This window comes from Sphaerodactylus townsendi, linkage group LG10, assembly GCF_021028975.2.
Source record: "Sphaerodactylus townsendi isolate TG3544 linkage group LG10, MPM_Stown_v2.3, whole genome shotgun sequence".
Taxonomy (NCBI): domain Eukaryota; kingdom Metazoa; phylum Chordata; class Lepidosauria; order Squamata; family Sphaerodactylidae; genus Sphaerodactylus; species Sphaerodactylus townsendi.
Window position 1 is genome coordinate 50,616,439 of NC_059434.1, and position 22,244 is coordinate 50,638,682.

General features: G+C 41.5%; 1 protein-coding gene across 2 annotated transcripts in view; it reads left to right on the forward strand.

Annotated features, from left to right (window-relative positions):
- MGAT4D (MGAT4 family member D) overlaps positions 1 to 22,244 on the forward strand; it is a 44,754-nt gene that overhangs the window by 17,410 nt on the left and 5,100 nt on the right. For both annotated transcript variants that reach the window (XM_048509046.1, XM_048509045.1), the window contains exons 4-12: positions 161 to 294; positions 2,112 to 2,158; positions 4,648 to 4,761; positions 7,804 to 7,879; positions 14,427 to 14,541; positions 18,641 to 18,771; positions 20,257 to 20,364; positions 21,680 to 21,873; positions 22,144 to 22,222. In XM_048509046.1, the coding sequence (XP_048365003.1) occupies positions 161 to 294; positions 2,112 to 2,158; positions 4,648 to 4,761; positions 7,804 to 7,879; positions 14,427 to 14,541; positions 18,641 to 18,771; positions 20,257 to 20,364; positions 21,680 to 21,873; positions 22,144 to 22,222 (998 nt within the window). The remainder of the gene's footprint in view (positions 1 to 160; positions 295 to 2,111; positions 2,159 to 4,647; positions 4,762 to 7,803; positions 7,880 to 14,426; positions 14,542 to 18,640; positions 18,772 to 20,256; positions 20,365 to 21,679; positions 21,874 to 22,143; positions 22,223 to 22,244) is intronic.

Genomic DNA, 22,244 nt, shown 5'->3' on the forward strand with positions numbered 1-22,244 from the left:
GAATCGACAGATGGTTCATCATTTGTAGATCATATTAAGAATAAGAAAAAATATGTTGTGTTCTAGTTTTTATTGTTGTATCATTATGGTCAATGAAAGCAATTGTGTTTTGAACCAATACCATTTTCTTTCACCAAATGTGTTATTTCTCTCTATGTAGTATCCCTGGTAATGGGTATTCCTACAGTGCGAAGACCAAAAAAAACTTATTTGATGGACACACTGAATTCCCTTTTCTATGAAATGTCAATGAAACAGAAGAACGATTGTGTGATAGTTATCTTTGTAGCAGAGGTAAGACAGAATGAAATGGTAGAGTTAATAAAAAGAAAATGTACTGATTTTGTTTACATATAATAGTTAGCAACCTCTTTGTTTACTGACCATCAGAGCTCCTTTTTTGAAGCATTTCTGTATCAGCACCTGTACATTCTACCTTGTTCTCACAAAAACTGAACTTTGGCTAATAACTGAAATCTGTAAATGTCCTTAGTTTAATAAAAGACAGAGAGAAATATGTTGAGACAGTCATATGATAGCCACAAGTTTCTGTGTCTAAGAAACAGTTAATTTCTTCTCCTCCTGTATGTGATCTCCTCAATTTGTGCTCAGGTAATCTTTCCAGATATTACTACTGAGCATAAAAAGTATTTCTTCAGAAAAGGTATCTGAGTAGCATTTCAGTAACCCAGCTTCTACAATAAAACAGAACTTCCCCCTGCCACTGCTCTGCCACTGCCCCATAAAAAAAAAAGAATAAGACTTTTTCTGCTTGGAGTGTCGCAGAAGTTTCCCTAGCCTTAACCCTCCCCCCAGTATGTTGCCAGCTGGCATCATTTGAAGGAGGAAGAGGTTTGTTGTGGGGGGGGGGAGGTTGTGGCAGTGGCAGTGGGGGCAGTGGCAGGGGGAGGTTTGGCTGAGGGCTGGGTGCAAGGGTCGGGGAGAGGGGATGGGGGTCCAAAATGCACCCCAAGTGACCCAGTCGAATGCCCCCTCTGGCCTCTCTCATTCTGCCAGTGCCTAAATCTTTATGACCTTGTCAACCTGGAGTTGGCAACCCTATAACCTGTGCAGCACAAGTTACTAGGGATATGGTGTGTGATCATCCTAAAAGTCTAATACTCCAATCACAATTTCAGACTTTCTCATCCTGCAGATTTTGATATTATATCATCCCGGGTGTGCCATTTTAACTATGGAACATGTGCTGGATATTGTGTAAATACATCAGATACAGTGCTGTGCAGTTTTTCCACAAATGATTACAATGTACATGGATAGTATGATTATACAAAAAGAAAGTCAGGATTGCACCCTCTGCCCTGACCTTGTCATCAGTGTGATTAGCCAGATTTCTGCCCTGTGAATGTACAAATGTAGATTCATCCCTGGAATTAGGGATGCTCTGCAACACACACACACACAGACACAAGCTCTTGATCATGCAGAAGAGCACAAGTACATAAAAGCATGTGCACTTAGAGCTCTTTTCAAATGTTTGGCTGAATGTCCAGATGAGGCAGGGTAATAGACTGTACTCTTCTATGTGTATGCTTTTGAGTGTGCACAGTGTGATCACAGCAAGATTTTAAATTTGTAGTGGAAATCAATGCCACTGAACATATGCACACACTTGGCATGCCGTGGGAATATGGCCTTAGTCTTTAGTTTCTCATCTAAGTGCCAACAGCCTGGAACACCAGGAAACTTTCTGTAATGGATATCCTCAGGCAAGGAAACGTTGCTTGCATGAATTTTCTCACCACAGGTTAGGGAAAGTGTGTGACTGTTTATGATGACCTCTGGTGCCCTTTCAATGACGAGAACTGAATTGAGGGGACATAGTTCATTGCACATTTAGGAGACATTTGATTTTTCAAGAGCAGTACTGTAACACTAACAAATGTCCATGGGCTATTTATAATAACAAACAGTAGTAAACCAGCACCTTTCTCTGGAATGTTTAGTGAATCCACATAATAAAAGCAACTTTGCTATATCCATTTTCTTTAGGGGAAAAATATTACCAACATGGAAATTTCCCAAATGGGCACTTAGTAAATTTTCCGACACAATAACACAAATATTGATGTTTTCTTTAACTTTTTTAGGTGGATACAGAATATGTTAACAGCGTTGCAGAAAACGTTAGAAGCAGGTAAGCCTTCCATAATATCATAGTCTATGACTGCTTAAACATAAATCATGTTACCATGTTTTTTAAAATACCCAACAAGTAAATGCTTTCTGATCAATGATACAAAGTTTCTGGCTTGGATTCTAAGGTACCATTCCATCTGTTTAGCCACAGTTCCCGTGATGGAATGACTTCTCTACCCGTATGTGTGATAAGGAGATTTTTGCTGATTCCCCCTCCCCACAAACTCACACTTTGTCCCATACGCTTCCTGGGTTCCACTGAACTACTGGATCACAACTTCAGAAGCAGAGAAAGTACAACTGGCAAATGGCCATGAAAATATGTCCTGTCCCTTTAACAGAGGTTTCAGATGTAGAAATGGGCAGTTGGAGCTAAATACTTATCACCTGATCATATCAATTTGATCTGTAGCAATTAAAACAACAACTAGGATGACCAGTTTAAAAGTTAGCCACTATAAGGTTATATTGAGAGGGTAGAATTGTAGAAGCTGCCTGCCTCTAGTGCAACTCTGTTCCCATTTCTTAGGATCCAAACCACTATGATGTAATGCATAATAAAAGATGGCCTATAAATACAAGTAACTAATGTCAATGTTAACATGCATAGGACTTGAGGAGACCAGGACAAAATCAGTTTACCAAGTTTAGCAAAATCCTTTAGTTGTACTTCAGTGGCTGTAGTTTACATTTCTTATCTTTAAGTACCTCAGAGAGCTCAAATTTGAGACTACTTCCCAAAGAATTTAATAGTGTAAGCCAAAGCATCCCTGTGTACACAGTATGCTGGATATAATGACCTTAATGCTATGAAGCAAGGAACAATCTCTGCTGATATCTAGGCATTTCTAAACCCCTTTGTTTGTTACTCGGAGCAGTAGTTCAGCTTTTTGTAGACTGCGGGTTTTTTTTTATAAGCTCCCACTTTAATGTAATAAAGCAACCTGTTTCTTTGCGATGCCAATCAGTATAGAATAATTGTCCTTTGAAAGGCTGAATTCAAGTGTGACTGTGGCTCTGTTGAGGCCCTTTTTATGAAATGCAATTAATGTCTAGATTACCCTACAGTTTTTGGTTCCTCTTAAATGGTTTTTAAAAAGATGTATAAATGTCAGGGGGACCTAACAACATTTTACTGGGAGGGGGTGGGGGTGAAGTGGCTGCTTGTGCAGTAAAGAGGACACATTGTATTGCTTTTTTGCAGCTTGGTAATAGTAATGGAGCCATCATGTGCGGACAAAGGAAAACTTACATTCAGTGTAAGATGTAAAATGGCATGTAGAGAAATGGGCACCACAGTTAATATCTTATTATCATCATCATTATATCTAATTCTCAACATGGTCCCAGCTGTGGAGCCTTAAATCATGTACAAAGAAGAGACATTTCTCTACAGAACTGGGATAGACCTGCAGGTTTGCAGAAGAAAATCTGATTTTTTTTCAAACTGATGAGGATTTTCAGTCCTTTATTAAACAAAATGAGATTACATGATGTTTGGCCACAAGATCTTAGCCACCATGCTGGGAGTTGCCCAACATACGCACTGGAAGGAATGGGCTAGTTGGAAGGAAAAGACGGTAGCAGCCAGGGGAAGGGAGTACTGAGAGCAGGCAGCGCTTGTTTGGAATGAGTGAGAGAGGCTTTGTCACGGGCCTGCCTACCTGTTGGTCTTCTCCGCCTGCCATCACTACTGCCCTTGGCAGAAAGTGAGGACCAGGAATGGTGTTGACATTTCCAGCATCCATCAGGTCTCTGCTCCTGCCCCTAAAGTTGCCAGTAAGTGTGGGGAGGCTAGATGAAGTTGCTACAACTCCAGGTGATGGGATATTCCTCCCCATGAGTTTTCTACCTGCACCAACTGGAGGGAGGATGCCTGTGGGAAGGCAGCAGGGAAGGGAAGAAGGGAGACTGTGAGCCGCAATCCTCCACACTTGAGCCAGGCATGCACACATGGCAGCACTGCAGACAGGTGGGGAAGAGAGCGGGGGAGGAGCTGCTGCTGAGCCCCTCCTGACCCAACTAGGCATAGGCATTGCAAGTGGGTGGGCTGGGTAGCAAGTGAGTGGCCCAATGAAGGAGCAAGGTGGGAGGGGATTTTCCCTCACAGGTCACCCACTTGTGTTAATATATTTCTAGATTTCTAGAATTCTGTTTTTGAAAAAAAATACCTGATCATCATCCTCATGCTAAGAGTTTCTTCAATAGCAATGAAGCTATCATAATTGGGTTGCTGGAAGTAGGTTGCATTACATTCAATGAGGTTTATTCCCAGGAAATTGCTGTTAGGGTTGCAACCAAGTAAAATTAGTTCAAAAGTAATAACTACATGCATGGAAAAACATTTAAAGTTTATGTTCTGAAAATGTATCAGCTTCTCCAGTTGCTCATAAACATGTGCAAATATAGATCCATTACCCTATAAGTAATTTGTCTCTTTTTATGTCTGCTTATAGACCATACTGTCTTTTATTTTTCTTTCTGTAGCTTCCCAAATGAGGTTCTTTCTGGAGCCCTGGAGGTTATTTCTCCTCCTGCTTCCTATTATCCCCAGCTCTCCAATCTGAAGGAAACATTTGGAGACTCAAAGGACAGAGTAAGGTATGACAGATGGCCTGACTACCTTCTCAGGCAGAGTTTCACTGAACATTTTTTAAAAATAATGAGGTTGATTTATTTATTTTCAAATGTGTACCTTATTTTCTGAAAGAAATCAAACTGTAATTGGAAGCCAGAAACTGCTCAGCAGCTTCCCACAGGCTAGAACCAAACATCAATCTATAACAAGATCTTTATGACTTCTCCAGCAGTCATGCACAAATTTGGCAGATTTCTGATTCAGAAAGAACAATGAAACCAAGGGGCCATTTTAAAAGAAGCCCTGTTTTTGTCATAATGTGTTTATTTTCTGATAGTAGTGAGTCACCAAGTTATTCATTTCTCAGTCTCAACAACTGAGAAGGCACATATGGAAGGAATACGTTCAGGCATCCCAGACGCAAGCTATAAAAGTTAAAGCCAGCAATAGGATTTAGCTTGAAACTGGTAACCAGGAGGACTTTTGAGGCACATATTGTCACCATATTATTCTATGCCAGTGCCACATACAGCTGCAGTAGTCAAGCTGAGAGCTAATGACACTAGATGCAGAACTGGGGCCCCTCAAATCCTGCTTTGTTTATGACACTGTGCTGCCCAACACTGCTACTTCCAGTGGTACAACTCCTGTTTTCCCTCATTTCCACTGTGAAGGAAGAAAAAGAATTCTCTTTGGCTGGCTGAAGCTTCTTGCCATGGCTCAGCTGATGGAGTGGCCTAATCCTCCCAAGGTAGCCCAGGGATCCTTCCGAAGGGGACCCATCCACTGCTGTTCTGGATGGGCCCGCGTTTTGGTATGGAGCTGTGATGTACTGCTACTTACCGTATTGATAACCTCTCCCTTTTTTTGAGAAAGGAGATGGCAAAGCAGATGCTGCTGGTTACGTACGCGTGCATGCACACACATGCACATACACACACGTGCACGCACACACAGGCAGATGAGCAAGTGCTGACAGTGGTCAAGAGCAGCTGCCAGACTATTTATGAAGACAGATGTGAGCAGTCATTATAATTCATTTACTGCCTGCGAAAACAGTGGCGACATCCACCACCAGTCACAAGTGGGTGAAGGAGAAAGAAAGACTGTAGCTTCTAGTAGCTGCTCTCAGTCATTTCCTGACTGAGGCCATCTACCTGTCTATGTCTGAATGAAGTGTCAAAACAGAAAAAAGAGGGAGGGAGTACCAGAGGGCATAGTTCTAGCCACCCCCATCCCCTAAAATCCCTAAAACTTGGCTTTGGTAGCTAGAGCCTTATTTTTTAAGGAAGGGAATCAGCTTAGATACTAGCCACAGCTGGTGAAAAGACATTCTTAGCCATATCCAGTCCATTAAGATTTAGAAAGAAGTGCAGATCCAGGAGCAACCCAACAATTAACAGACATAGCCATCTATCCAATCAATGGCCAGTCATAAGATTATCGATCTTATCTGGATTGAGATTCAGTTTGTTTATATTCATCCAGCCATTACTGGATCATTTCAGCAACAGTTCCAGGATAACACCACAACACCACAGATGGAAAGGGCACACAGAGTTGGGTGTCACCAACACCTGAATAGCTTTTTCAAGCAATTTCATATATAAGTTTTTTAAAAAAATAGAAAACAAATTTCTCCAGAACCTCATAAGATAATTCCCATGACTAGAAACAATTCTTTCTCAATATTATCTTCTGGACCTTCCCATCAAGGTAAAAGTAGATCATTGTGCCTCCTATTTCCATTCACAAAGTCTGTTTAGGCCAGAGGCGTACCTCCCATTGGGCAAAGTGGGCAGCTGCCCTGGGCGCCACCTTGTGGTGGGCGACAAAATTGCAGGTTTGTGAGGGATTTTGTATTTTCAGTGTTTTTCCGTTTTTGGCCTGCAGGGGGCGCAGATTTTAGGCTAGCAGCACCAAAATTTCAGGGATTTTTTGGGAGACTCTCCTGATGACATCACCCAGGTTTGGTGAGGTTTGGTTTAGGGAGTCCAAAGTTATGGACTCCAAAGGGAGTGCCCCCATCCCCCATTGTTTCCAATGGGAGCTAATAGGAGATGGGGGCTACACCTTTGAGGGTCCATAACTTTGGACCCCCTGAACCAGACTTCACCAAATCTGAGTGGTATCATCAGTAGGGTCTCATGAAGATACTCTGAAATTTTGGTGCTGCTATCTTAATAATTGCACCCCTGACAACAGGCACCCCCTAAATTTCCCCAGATTCTCTTTTTAAATTCACTCCCTTCCCACCAATGCTTGTTTTCTTTCTTTCTTTTATTCTCTCAGTGCCTAATAAAGGTTGTTGTTGTTGTTGTTGTTGTTGTTAAATCTACCCCCTTCGGCATGGATTTAAAGGGAGAATCTGAGGTCCCCAGTTTAAACACCATTTAAAATGATGCTGTTTGGGGGTGGATTCCAGCATCACTTGTTTAAACTAGGGAGCCCAGATTCTCCTTTTAAATCCACCTTAAAGGGAGAATCTGGGTCCCCCCAGTTTAAATAACATTGAAAGTGATGCTGTTTCCCTCAATTGGGGGGACTGGATACAGCACCATAAAATGTTTTCATAGCAGTAATAAAACATTTTGAAAGCATTTTGAAAATGTTTTCCAAATATTATTTCAGCTGTGTGGCATGGCCCATTGCTATGTTCAGATTTGTGAGTTGGGGGATGTTCTATAATGTGATGGTGACTTTGAAACGACCTGGTGGAAAAAATCATTGTTTGGTCATGGTGGGGGAGGGTGGCCACCCATGGGGGCGGGGGGCATCAAACTCAGGTTTTGCCCAGGGCTCAAGTTCGCCTAGGTACGCCCCTGGTTTAGGCAAAATTTTGCTTGATGGTATCAAACACCATTTGAGAAGTCCAGGCAAATCAATGGAGTCCCACTCCCATCATGAAGATTATCTATCCAGTCATGCAAAGCAATCTCGTTCTGAACTCCAGCCAGAAACATGATTGAAATGAGTCTAGATGACAGTTTGTCTAAAGAGAAAGAACAGAAAAAGTATAAAAAATAAGCTCTTTTTAAAAATCAGAACTTATCACTTCTATTTAGGTGGAGAACAAAACAGAATTTGGATTATAGCTTCTTAATGCTGTATGCCCAACCAAAGGGAACATTTTATTTACAGGTATGTTCAGCTGCTCCATACACACTTACATTGATTAAACTGTGTTTTTAAACTTCTGGAACAAATCACAAAATATTAATTTCTCGCTCTGTTTCTGTCATTTCTAAGCCTCTGTCAGTGTAATTTAATAATTTTGAGATGCATACACTTATCTGCTACAAAATTTGTAACATCATTCTTATTTTATCATTGATACAACTGATTGACATGGGAATTGTACATATCAAACCACAATCCTAAACTTATTATATGGAATTAAATAAACGTATTTTATGGAATTAAATAAGTACCACTCTGGAACACCGAAACAGAATATTCATGAAGATGAAGAAATGTGGACTGACCTGGTGAGAAACAGCCTCCAGCTAAGCATGTTTACTTCAATGTCAGTGTCATCCTAAGAAGACTTACCCTTCTAAGTCAGTGTGCTTAGAAGAGGGCAGCTGTTTAGGATGGTGCTACATGTGTTCCATTGCTTAATTAGTTCTTGTGTTGTCTGAGCTGTATGGTTGCCATCACTTTTGTATGGTTCCATTCCATGTTGCCGAAGTAAAATTTGAAACCTGGAAACTATTTGGGTGGTACAAATTATGTGATTACTTCCCATGTCAACAGCACTGTTACTAAAAAGGGCATCATTGTGGTGGGGAGCAATCATATCATAGTCCCTCCTGCATTATTTCTGTATTTCAAATATTACCGGAACAGCACAGGATGTCATCGAGGGAAAAAGCAACCACGCTACTCAGGTGAGGTGAGCATTGACCATTAGAACTAGAATGTTAATTGCTTTTTCCCAGTAGGACAAGAAAGGGACCTATAATGAATTATTAAAGCGTGGGAAGTGACTTTACTGTACATTCCAAATTCCCACATTGCTTGACTTCAGGTTTCACATAAGTCCAAAAAGCAATGGGACTTCTGACTGACAGACCATGTGCAGAATGATTCCTGGTCATGTGCAGAATGATTCCTGAAAACAGGCCCTAAGAAAAGTGATACATCACAATTCTAGCAACGGGCCATGAAAAAAATAATGAAGCTTCCTGAAGATTAAAATATACCAGTCGGGTCAATCATGTGAAATAAATCCAGTTACAAAAATGGGCAGGGATATATTGAAATTTGTAATATCACCATGGCCAACCCATTATGGACTTGTGGGAAAAATGTATAATCCAGTTTAATTCCTGAATAAATCGTAAGCAACAATGCCACATGCAAAGCATCTTTCAGTAAATTCATTCCAGATCATACTGGGAAGTAGAAAGATGGCCCAGATCACCATTTTTCCTTTGGGCAGAGGAAGAACTGAAATCCTCATGGTATGCATTCCTTAAAGCATGGGGGATATGCCTGGATGAGAAATCCTGATCACAAAGAGTAGCAGATGAAGGAATGAAACAAAATGAACCTTCCAAAGCAATTTAAGGAAATCAACCCTATTATCAGCAGCTTCATTTTTCCTATGGACATCTGTATGTGTGTGTGTGTGTTTTAATGGGGTGATGTTTTTCTTAAGAGAAGATTGAGACAGATTTAAAGCAAATTGTGTCAATATTTTCAGTGTAGTCATTCACATTTTCTGCAGTTCATGGGAACCCCTTGAGAGATTTTGCATCATGCCAAGGAGCAGATAATGGGGTTATAAGGGAGCCATAAGAACAGGCAGTCAAATCCCTCTTCACCTAGGGTGAATGGTAATTATTCTCTTTGTCCTTTTAAGCTTGCTTCACCCTGACATAATTGTGCGTTTCCACAGTTGAAAGCATCTTTGAGAAGCTCTGTTTCAGTAGCTGTTAGAAAGTGCTTTTTATCAGCACACAAGGGAGATGAAATGAAAACATTAAAAAAAACGACAGCAGCTTTTAGCATCTTAATTCAAAACTCATGCCAAAAAATCAGGCGCATTTACAGGGAGTGCTGTTTCAATTCAGTAACTAGCTTGGATCTCACACCGTCTGACAAGATGGTATTCCGATTTCCTGCAATTAACTTGCATTTTAAAAAAACAACAACACATGATAGTAGTAGACAGTAAGAGGCAGTCTACTTATTTCACAGTCATTCAAGGGATGTTAGGCAGATCACGTTGCTAAAACTAACAAAAGTAGTTTAAATTAGAGATCTATGCAACCGAAGAATTTAACGTGCCCCCTACTTAATGAGGAAAAATGCTAACATTGAAGTTTTTGATGACAGGTGAGATCTTATAGATCTGTTCCACAAATGGAAGTATTTTCCTCTGGCATAAGGAGGCTTCTACTGATGCAAGAAGCCTCCTGTTTAAGCAGAAGGCTTCTCACATTGGAGCTGAGTATATCTGTTAGCAGAATGGATCCACAGAAACCAGCATCTCATCATGGATTGTGGAGTGCCCACTGCGCCAACCCCGGGTTGAGGCCTTTTGCTATCCCTCCTTCCCTACATGGGTGATCATATTGGCCTGTCTTGCATGGCCAGGCAGGCAACTGGGGCCTGTCATTCTCATTCTCTGCTGTGTGCACACTATTCCTTACTTGTCTTCCTAACTCTGTCTCCCTTCCACCTCCTGTCCATCCTCCTCCTCCCTTTATCCCTTATGCTTTCCTCCCTCCACCTGGCTGGGTTCTGATGCCTGGCTCCCATCGGCTCCCGATCCATAGATTGGCTTCCGGACCCAAGAGCCTGCCTGCTCCTTTAAGGGCCAGTGATTGGGGCATTGCCCTGCTTTGTGGTGGTGCTGAGCTGCGCAGCGGCTGGAGAGTCCACAGTGGCTTGCCTGTGCCCTCCCCATGGGGCTTCCCCTCCCACTGCCACAATTAACGTTCACCTCTCACCCTCTGCTCTGCTGCTGAGGCAACTTCTGAGTGGCATCTTCTGAGGTGAGGGTGGCTGCCTCCATTCCCCTGTCTTGTTCTCTGCTGCTGCCCCCTCTCCTGAACTCCCACAAATCAGCTGTTTGGCAGTGAGTTCAAAGTGGGGGCAGGGAGTCCAGGCCAGCAGCATGTGCTGGCTCTTGACATGGGCACTTCATTACTTCCATAGCATGAAATGTAGCTTCTCAGTTCACCCTGTGTAACATTATCCATTCCTAAACAGGAGTCCTATGGCATCTTAAAAACTAATGTAATTTTCTTCCTTTAGTCTTTAAGGTGGCACACTTTTTATTCTCAGTATAATAGACCAACATAGCTATTCTTCTTGAATTATTGTCCATACCTAGTTAACTCCATACCTAATTAACATATCTAGTTAATTATTGCCATGCCTATTATTATTATTATTATTATTATTATTATTATTATTATTATTATTATTATTATTATTATTATTATTATTATTATTATATACTTAACAACACAGCACAAGTGTCTGGAATTCATCTCTGAATATCGAGTCCTTCCCAAGGACCTAGGATATTAGAGGTATTTGCGTAGAATGTGTGCAGTTCCTAGAAGTGCTGCTTTCTGCAGCATGTGGACTGATGTTCTGTCCAAGTTTAGGCTTTCCAGATGTTTTTCAAGATTTCTTGGGATTCCTCCTAGAGCACCGACTACTAGTGGGATTACTGTTGTTCTTTTTTGCCACAATCGTTCAACTTCAATTTGTAGGTCCTTGTATTTTGTGATCTTTTCCAGCTCTTTGTCCTCTACCCTGCTGTCAACTGGCACAGCAACATCTATGATCCAAACATGTTTTTTCTCTATCACTGTTATGTCTGGGGTGTTGTGTGCCAGGTGTCTGTCTGTTTGTATTCTAAAGTCCCAGAGTATTTTTGCTTCTTCATTTTCTGTGGTCTTCTCTGGCTTGTGCTCGTATTATTATTATTATTATTATTATTATTATTATTATTATTATTATTATTATTATTATTATTATTATTATTATTATTATTATTATTATTATTATTTATTGCATTTAATAGACCGCCCTACCCCCGAAGGGCTCAGGGCGGTTTACAAACCAATCAACATTTGAAGACAGCAAAAAGTTTCAATTAAAACAATAAATAAATTAAACATTAAAACACTAGCAGCAGTGATCTTCCACAATTAAAATAAATAGATGTTGTCCGGCATTAACCTCCTGGGAGGGGACAGGCCGATATTCAATCAGCAGATGACAGAGCTGTAAGGAGCAACAAAGAAGGGCGGACTCAGCAGCCAGCCTCACCAAAGGCCCGGTGGAACAGCTCGGTTTTACAGGCCCTGTGGAACTCCCCGAGGTCCCGCAGGGCCCTAACAGATGGAGGAAGAGCGTTCCACCGGGCAGGGGCCAGGGCCGTAAAAGCCCTGGCCCTGGTAGAGGCCATCCGCATCATGGAGGGACAAGGGACCACCAGTAAATTCGCCTCTGCCGAACGGAGAGGTCGACTCAGGACATATGGGGTAAGGCGGTCCCGCAGGTATGAGGGCCCCAGGCCGTAAAGGGCCTTAAAGGTCAATATCAACACCTTGAAGACCTTGAAGACCTAGTTAATTGTCTATACCTAGTTAACTCAGCTTACTAGTGGTTTCATCAGTTATCTGTTTTCTCACTCAACTGGGTATTCCAGTTCTCTGTTATTCTACAAAAGGCAGAAGTGCTTTCTATATATGTGCTTTATTAGCATTTTATGTGCTTTATTAGCATTTAAAATTCGGATACACCCAAGCTGAAAATATACTTGAAAAAAAGATTAGTATTTTTGGATATATTTGACATTCCAAATATATCTGGAAATTTTTCAGAAAAAGAAAAAACGGTCCCCCAAAATTCTGAAAATGTATTGTTGAAGGCTTTCACGGCCAGAATCACTGAGGTGCTGTGTGGTTTCTGGGCTGTATGGCCGTGTTCTAGCAGCATTCTCTCCTGACGTTTCATCTGCATCTGTGACTGGCATCATCTGTGGCTCAGATCCCCTGAAGATGCCAGCAAAACGTCAGGCGAGAATGCTGCTAGAACACGGCCATACAGCCCTGAAACCACACAGCACCCCAATTCTGAAAATACTGGGAAGACCAACAACTAGCATTTGCAGGCTCCTAGGGACTGTTTTTCTTTTCTTTTTTCCCTTTCTCTTATCCCCTTTGTTTTTGTGCTGCATGGACCGCATTACCCCATATGTCCCTACTCGGCCTCTGCGTTCGGCTGAGGCCAATTTGCTGGTGGTTCCTGGCCCCTCATGATGCGACTGGCCTCCACTCGGGCCAGGGCCTTTTCAGCCCTGGCCCCTGCCTGGTGGAACACTCTTCCTCCAGCTGTCCGGGCCCTGCGGGACCTTGGTGAGTTCCGCAGGGCCTGTAAGACTGAGTTGTTCCGCCGGGCTTTTGGAGTGTCCAGTCGCTGAGAGTGCCCCCCCTTTGGGATCCACCTTTGTTACTTCCCCCTCTGGGAGGGTTTTAATTGGGGTTATTGCGGGACGTCATCTTTATTTATTAATTTTTATCGCTGTATTTTAATCTAATTTTAATGGGGTATTTATATGGGTTATTGTGCACTGTGTAGATGAAACTATGTTGTACACCGCTCAGAGCCCTTCGGGGGTAGAGCGGTATAAAAAACCCATAAATAAATAAAATAAATAAATAAATATTATATAGACTTGCCAGGCTGCTTGTGTCAATTTCAAGTGTCTTTGTTTCAAGAGGTTTGCCAGAGTTCATCCCTTCCCCATTTCTACAGTGTTGCTCAGTGCTGTGGATTCACATTAGCTCTGTTGATCATGCACAGCCACTGGGTTCTGTTGGCCATTGTGTCCGTTGCCATTTGTTCTGTTGGGCTTGAAGTGCCCCCACCTTCAGTTTCTACTATAGAGATTCTCCAGTTTGACATTGGTTATGTCAGGCTTGCACTGTCACAGTGGCTCTGGGTTCTTCTGGGCATTTGCACACTGCAACTGGTTCTGTTGAGCTTGCAAAAATTCCTCACCCACCTGGACTTTCTACTGCAAATACGCTCTGGTTTGATTTTGGTTCTGTTTGGCTTGACACATTGGGTTGTGGCTCTGGGATTACTGGGTTCTGCAATGGTTCTGTTGAGCTTGTTGGTTGTTCCAAGAGAGATATTTTACCAGTGATTGTTTCTTGCAAGCATGGTTTTGCGCTGGAAGCAATTTGGAGGACCCCTCCCCACTCCATATAAAATAATGTTGGATAGCTAGGGCACCCTCTCCAGGGGCCCACAGAATTGGACTCCATAGTCCAATCTACTTGATGATGGTTTTTTAAAGGACAGGCACCACCAGTCTGCTATAATTTTGTTCCTTGTACTTTTAAAAACATACCCCCTCCCCCAAGCCACCCATAAAGTTTCCCTATAGGGAATAATGGACCCAAAAAATTGGAAATCCCCAACAAAACCCAAATCTAAATATGATATTGGTACTGGAATTCAGGAATATCAGGAGTACCAATATTTCTCAGATCCAGTATCCCTGAAGATGAAAATACCAATTTTATTTTTGCATACCCCTATATTTATTTTCTATTTCCTTTTTTTCTTAGAAGAGACTGCTTTGTCTTCACAATCTGTAAAATGTATCATAAGGCATGATTGCTATTAAAAAGACTAATCTTCTTTTCAGCTAGAAGATGATATTATAGCCAAGCCTGATTATATACAGATAATAAAGGATTTTGCTAAACAACAGTCATCAAATGATTGGATGATCCTTGAATTTTCTCAGCTTGGGTTTATTGGTAAGTACAGCTGCAGTAGCAAGGGACAGTTTAATACAAGGAGGGTACATTGCTTATAGTTTGTGAAGGGATATAATGCACTGATATATGTAACTCGTTAAAAATTATGGCTGCTTCCGTGGAGTAAGGATTCTCCATTAACCATTCATTGCTGCTGCAAGTGCAAAAACATGCACATTGGCAATAGAGTTTCTATATGTTTTCTGTTCACTGTCCACAGAGAGCTGTTTCCCCCCTGTTTTGTCGTCAGAGTGCATTCTTTTAAACCATTTATTGCTGTAAAACTGTAACTATTGCCATTTTTTGGAGAAAAAAAGGCCCTTGACAGTCTTCTGGTGATGTGGTGGGGAAAATGTCAGCTACAAGAACTAATAGCAAGAAAATGGCAAAAATATGGACAAGACTTTTGCAGGGCAAAAAAAAAGTGAGCTCTTGTTCAGATGATGCGATAACATGCTGGGACTACACTCTTCTCAAAAAGATTGGACCAAAGTCTTCTGAGGGTGGGAAAAGATTATTAGAGTACAATTAAGACTCAACTTCATGTGGGTTATTTTGGAAAGGAAAGAAAAGGAAGGAAAGGAAATCCTTCATGGGGAAGCTGACTCTAACCTCACATCACACTCCAGAGGACATGGCTCCCAGTGCTGGGCCTTATCTGTGTGTTCTGCCAGTGCCCTAAAAGAATTCAATATAGAGTATATTAATACTTGTAAGCATAAATTTACAAAGATGACCTATATGAATTTAAATATTAAAATAACTACCCAGGTTTTCTCGTCCTTACTTTGATCATGGTTCAGTTTATGAGGACATAAACTGGAGATTCCAGGTACAGGGAAAGAAGTTCAGGTTTATTTCTTCCAGTGGATTTCAAAGTTGGTAGAATGAATATAGGTCATTGGTTTTGGGCCTTCAAAAGATTATTCAAACCTTGATATTTGATACTGTGCTACCTGGATGGGGGCGGACCAGTGGTAGAATAAAGATTCCCTATTCTGATGTAATAGTGAACTTTAGATTCATCTGTATGATTTATTTAAATAACTAGCGGGGCCCGGCCACACGTTGCTGTGGCTTATTGTGGTGAAATGGGAAAGGAACAGTAGGAGCAAATCAATTGCAGAGGCCATCAGTATGTGCTCATGGAAACGTACAGGCTGATACTGTGCGATGTCATTGATGTGTGTGACCGCATCCTCCCTCGCTTCTCTTCCCTTGCATGGCACCCCTCCCCCTATCTACCTCCCCTTTCTATTTGCTAGAGTGGGTGTGTCATATCCAGATTCTGGGCCCCCTCCCTCCCCTCCCTTGCATGCCACCCCTCCCTCTCTCCCCTCCCTAACTTCTGTTCCCTTGCATGCCTCCCCCTCCATCCCTTCCCTCTCCCACCCTCTCTTCCCTTGCATGCCACCCCTCCCCCTCCTTCCCTTCCATCTCCCTCTGCTAGGGTGGGTGGGTCATATCCAGATGCTGGGCCCGCTCCCTCCCCTCCCTTGCATGCCACCCCTCACTCTCTGTCCCCTCCCTCAATTCTCTTCCCTTGCATGCCTCCCCCTCCGTCCCTCCCTCTCCTTTCCACATAGAGTGAAAGGTACCTGCGTGTGAGGGAGAGAACCCCAACTGACGTCTCACATGGCAACGTGTGTATGTGTTTCACGCCCACTGGAGTTATTGCCTATGTACTGTTTTCACTGCTCATATCTGGCCATCTGAGCGAACATTCTAAGGGCACGAACATTCTAAGGGAGACAGTTACACACAGGCAGCTGCATGGCCTGGTGCGCCAGGAAAAAGATGTTTTACCTGGCTCAGGTGTGTTGTCTGAGAGCGGGAGGTACATAAGAACACAGTCGGGGGAATGAGTAAGTGTCTGTGAAATTTTCAGAGCATTTAGGCCAGCAGGTGCGGGGTTATTCTCAAAGCAACAAGCGCATGGTTCCATTTTTATATATATAGATAATGAGAACAAAATGTTCAATTACAGATTTTTAAGGCTCAGAATACCTTTGGGGGGATAGAATTAAAATAGTTAAACCCCAAAGATGGAAATAAAATGACTTATTCAGAACAAGAGTTTATTTTCTAAAAATGCAGGTTTTATGATTTATTCATAGTAGAAAAGGGAATAACATGGCCATTCAATTTTACATTTAAAAATTCTTATAGTGGTAGTTATTCTAAAGAACTCTAGAAAAATAAATGCAAGAGTTTATTGTAACTGGCAGATATTGGAAATGGTAAATGTTTACTACTGTTTAACAGAATTAAAATTTGATAAGCTGTGTCTATATAAAATAGACATTAGCACAGTGATGTTTCTTTACAAAGCTTTTATTGCTTTCAGTTCTGGAAACTTTCTTCTTTTATCAATAGAAATAAAAAGTCATGAGAGTCTGAAGCAGGACCATCATCTGCTAATTTTAGCTTAGCATAAATCATAAAGTCTTTGCACATAAATCATAGGTATGCTTCAACCCACTGGTATGAAACAGTTTGACTGTTCCTACTCCTGTATATGACTGTGACCACTGTCCATAAAATTGATCCAAAATGTTGAACTACTTCAATCAGTGAGCTGGAACTAACCTTTTTTTTTAACTCAAACATTCCCAATTCCCATCCTTATTATAAACATCTTTCCTATATAGCTTTTGTACGTGCAGGTTCCCTGATCACCAACATAATCCTTTTTCATGGTCAAAAGGGGACCTATCCTTTATTTTTTTCCAGCAGAAAAAAGCTAGCTGGATCCAAATTTGAACTGCAATATGGGACAGTAATTGCAAAATATATGTCATCATATATAAGACAACTTGCATACCAAAATCTGAGCAATATAAAGAATAACTAGATACCAATTAATATCTGTAACTGACACTATTTTAACAGTGGATACAGTTCAGTCAAAGTTAAACATTTTTATGCTTTGATTTAATTAAAAGTTTAACATTGAACCAGTAAGACTACAAATACTCAGCTGGAACTGGATTATACCCTAAATTTCCCCAAATTTTCCAAAATGAAATAGCTATTATAATTACCAAAGTCAAATAATTATTTTTATTAGAACCAACCAAAATATCACAAAGCAGTACACAAGCTTCTCCAAAATTCTTCATTAGGCTGGATAACAAAAATAAAAGGGATGGGGGACAGGATACTTACCACATGAGGCTTTAAGGTCATGATCTAAGACATCTATTTCTGCTCCATTCCACTCCTTTTGTAACTCTGCGCTGATGAAGAGTTCAGGAGAACTTGAAAGCATCCACACTGTTTCATGTTACTCTGGTTTGTCTTAACAAAAAGTATTACATAGCTTTTTTTGTTGGATTTTGTTTTGGACCAGAGTTGCCACCTGCAACCTCTTTCTAATACAATTGTCCATCCCAGAGAACTAGTGAAGAACTAATGTGGAAGTAGTGCAACAGGTACACAAAATCGTTGTTGTATGTTTTCGAGGCTGGGTGGCCGTGGTCTGGTAGATTTTGGTCCTAACGTTTTGTCTGCATCTATGGCTGACATCTTCAGAGGCATGTCATGGTAAGATGTGTTTCTCTCCATCATACTGTGCTGCAGAGAGAAACACATATTACTGTGACATGCCTCTGAAGAGGCCAGTCATTGATGCAGACAAAACTTTAAGATCAAAATCTACCAGACCACAGGCACACAGCCCAGAAAACCCATGACAGGCAGTTGATTCCAGCTGTGAAAGCCTTCAACAATACAAGGTACACAAAGCTCCATCAATGTCACAAGTCCCCAACAGTTGCCAATAAAAAAGTGTACCTTCTCTGTTGTGCCCAGCCTTGAGCATGATAATTTATGTGGGCATGAAGTATAGAAAACATGAAACAAGGATAGCACAGCACCAGAGGTCAGCAGCTGTTCTGTTGTGCCAGCTCCTAGAACGTACAGATATTTCTCTGCAGAATTTTGGGCTTTGTTCCTAATGTAAGCAAGATATCAATGTATATATAGATATAGACAAATACTGTAAGTATAGAGCAAATAATGCTGATTTCTCTCTTCTGAATTATTTTGTGTAGAAAGTAAAGTCATAATTTCATCTTCATTTAAAAATTATTTACAGGAAAATTATTCCGATCCAGAGACTTACCGCTTATAGTAGAATTTTTTTTAATGTTCCACAAAGATAAGCCGATTGACTGGCTTCTAGACCACTTACTTTGGGTTAAAGTTTGCAGTCCAGAAAAAGATGCAGTAAGTACTATATTTATTAAAAAATAAGTTAGATTGTTTAGTAAAAAGATCTGTTACATACTGATTACGTTAAAGAGGAGAATATTTTGTGCATGTTTGCACAAGTGGGTCAAATGTACAGTAAATTCATAACAAATAATTTAACTGAACCAGTTCCCTGAAATTCCGGTGCTCAAAAATTATGTTACCTGCACAGTTTAACTGTGCCATGCTGTAAGTATGTGACATAACAGAAATGTGATCAAAGTGTAAGCTGAAATTCTATGGAGAATTGATATTTTCCACTGGTACAAATTAGTTTTATGGGTAAATCATGGCATGTGAGATTGCAGCCATGGGATTGAAATGTAGCATCTTTTCCATTGTCATAAGAATAAGAATGGGGTGATCCAATACAGTGCCTCTCTTCACAGCACACTCTGTCCTGTATGACTTTTTGTCTATGCTGGTCCCATGGTCCCTGGCATAATCTTTTTGGGTCAAAAGAGGCCCCTTCGCCTTCTTACAAAAGTGAAAAAAACAGGACAAAACCTATGGCTGTCTTATTCTGAGTTCAAATGCAGTTCTGTTATTATTTCCTCACCCCTCATTGCTCCTTGAGGTTGCTGTCAAAATGCTGCTGTGACAGTTCTTAGTTTCCTTTCCTTTGAGATCTCCCTATCCTGAGCAAGAGCCACAACATGTTTTTGTGGCTGGCCTGTACTAGTCTTTCCCCTTCCATGTTGAACCTAATAACTATATTGTATTAATGTCTCTGAGCAACTGTTTGTTTGGTAAAATTACACCAGTTCAGTCAGTTTGGGCCACAGCTGTTTATAATACAACATAGTCGGTTTGCTCACTTGCAACTTAACAGGTTTAGCAACACCAAAGTCATAAATATTCTGAGAAACTGAAACTTACTATGGCTTTCTGTCTTATATTCTAACAGTCAAGTATGGGCCAATCTGTGGATACTTAAATCCACAGATAGGACCCACACTGACTAAAAATAGATAGTTGTGCAAACTTGGGGGACTCCCAAGCACTGCAGAAAAATCTGAAGATGTTTAAAAGTACATTGGGGTTTAAAAGTTCCCCAAACAAAATTGTTGTCTGTGCATGCTCAGATGATGAACCCAACTCCTCTGGTGACGGTGGGGGGCAGGGAGCTGTGCTGGTCCATTGGGGATGGCTGCGACAGTGGGGTAGGTACGAGCTGTGGCAGGCTTGTGGGCAGCAAAGGTGATGTGTCAGGGGGCAGTAGTCACAGCTGACCCAACTGTAGAAGACTGGGATTCACTTTGGGCTTGCTGCTGCCAGCAGGAGAGATGGGGAACTGGTCTCAGCAGCAATAGTTGCAGCAATATTGCCACCTGGGAGCCGCAGTGTAGCAGCAATGGTGAGGGGGAGAGAGCCCCAGCTAAAAGGGGGAAGGGATTCCCCACTATTGCATATCCCTACTTGTTCCTTCTTTTTTATAATGTAAAATGGTTTCCCTTCCAGAAACACTGTGAAAGGCAAAAGGCCTACCTGCGTATCAGTTATAAGCCATCACTCTTTCAGCATGTGGGCCTTCATTCATCTTTAGCTGGAAAAATACAGAATTTGAAAGTAAGATTTTTTTGGTCTCCTTTTTCTAAATCCATCACCAGAAATTGTGCGAGCAAGATATCTATCTATCTATCTACCTACCTATCTACTATTTATCTGCCGGGTGCCCTCAACCCCGCCCATGTTACCATGGACATGAAAAGGGCTAGGGTGCCCAACCCCCTCCGTAGTCTCCCCCTGCCGGCTGGGTTCCCAGCCGGCAGCCAGCAGTCCCTTCTGACCTCTCCTCTGGGCAGGCCAGAAGAGACTGCAGTTCCCAGCCTCAAAAACCTGTTTTTATAAGCACTGAGGCCAGGGGTGGGGCTTGGGGAGCAGGAAGGGATGGGACTTCCTGCTCCCCAAACTCCACTGCCAGCCTCAGTGCTTAAAAAGCAGATCTCCGAGGCTGGGGACTGTAGTCTCTTCTGGCCTGCCCAGAGGGGAGGTCAGAAGAGACTGCAGGCTGCCAGCTGGGAGTCCATGGCAACATGGGCGAGGTTGAGGGTGCCCACGTGACCAGGACTTCCTGCTGCCTCGTGGTTTTCAAGCACCCTGACCCTGCCCATGTCGGTGACACATGGATGGGGTCAAGGCACGTGAAAAGGACGAGGCAGCAGGACTTCCTGGTCACATGGGGGGCCAATTTTGCACCCCCCATGTGACCAGAAGAGTGGCACCCAGGGACAAGGGGTACCCCTTTTTCCCTAGGTAGATACGCCACTGGTAACCAATGCTTGGAAAGCTCAGCAATGATGTTGTGGTTGCCTAGCAATCTTCATATTGGCAACCAAGATCTCAGTGGACATTCTTTTCAGATTTTTACGCAAACCTGGGACCTCTTTCAGATTAAGAGTGAAATCCCCTCTATCAGTTCCTAGCTCTATTTTGTAGATCTATTAATTTACATTGTATGACCCTGTTTGGAAATGGATATATTATAATAATTACATTTCACTGCATGTATGGCAGGAACATGCTACACATGGTCCTCCTAATATGTGCAATCACGGTTTTGTCTAGCAGCGGCATTGTGTGTCTTTTGTGTATATTTTAAATTTGGTACCTAATTTTCCAAAGTATTGGTTTACATTTAGTGAAGCTGAAAATGTGTGTTTTGCCCTTTTGAACAAAATAGGAATTGCATGTATGAGGTGGATATGCATGGTGAAACGTAATGGCTGAAATGGTTCATACTGAAGGATTCTGAAGATCATTCAGTGACATCTTATTCACAACTTCAGCCTCTGTCACATTTTGAGCACGCAGATTATAGTTTCTCTGACCAACCCTTTTACAGTCACTTTGCATATGAATAATTTACATTTATGTCCAACAGGATAAAGACTTTGGCAAAAGCCGGTTATTTAAAGCACATGACAACCCTTCTGCAAAAGTCAGTACAAGTTTAAAAGTATTTCAGCACTTTACATTAGAAAAGGCTTATAAAGGAGCGGAATGTTTCTGGGCTTTTGCTCCTGTGGCTGGAGATTACATACTATTCAGCTTTTTTCAACCGCTGAAAATTGAAAGGTAAGTAAATGATGGAAGAAAGTTTCCTTTAATTTATGAATCTAACAATCCAATGAAAATGTTTCGTTTAAATAATTTATACAGATATGTTTTCAAAATAACTGGACAGTTGTACATACTGTCTACTGTCTAGTTTGACTCTTGGGCTACTTATGCCTTTTCCAACTCTAAATATGCAAAGAGAGCACTGAATATGAAAGTTATCATAGAAGCTAACAAGCTAAGTATGCGGTTGTACAAGAGGTTGTACTGAAATAATGTGTTTTCCAGATACTTCTTTAGAAGTGGAAATATGGAACATCCTGGAGACAAGCTAGTTAATACTACTGTCGAAGTTCTTCCTGCTGATGTAAGTATTTCAACTCTCACAG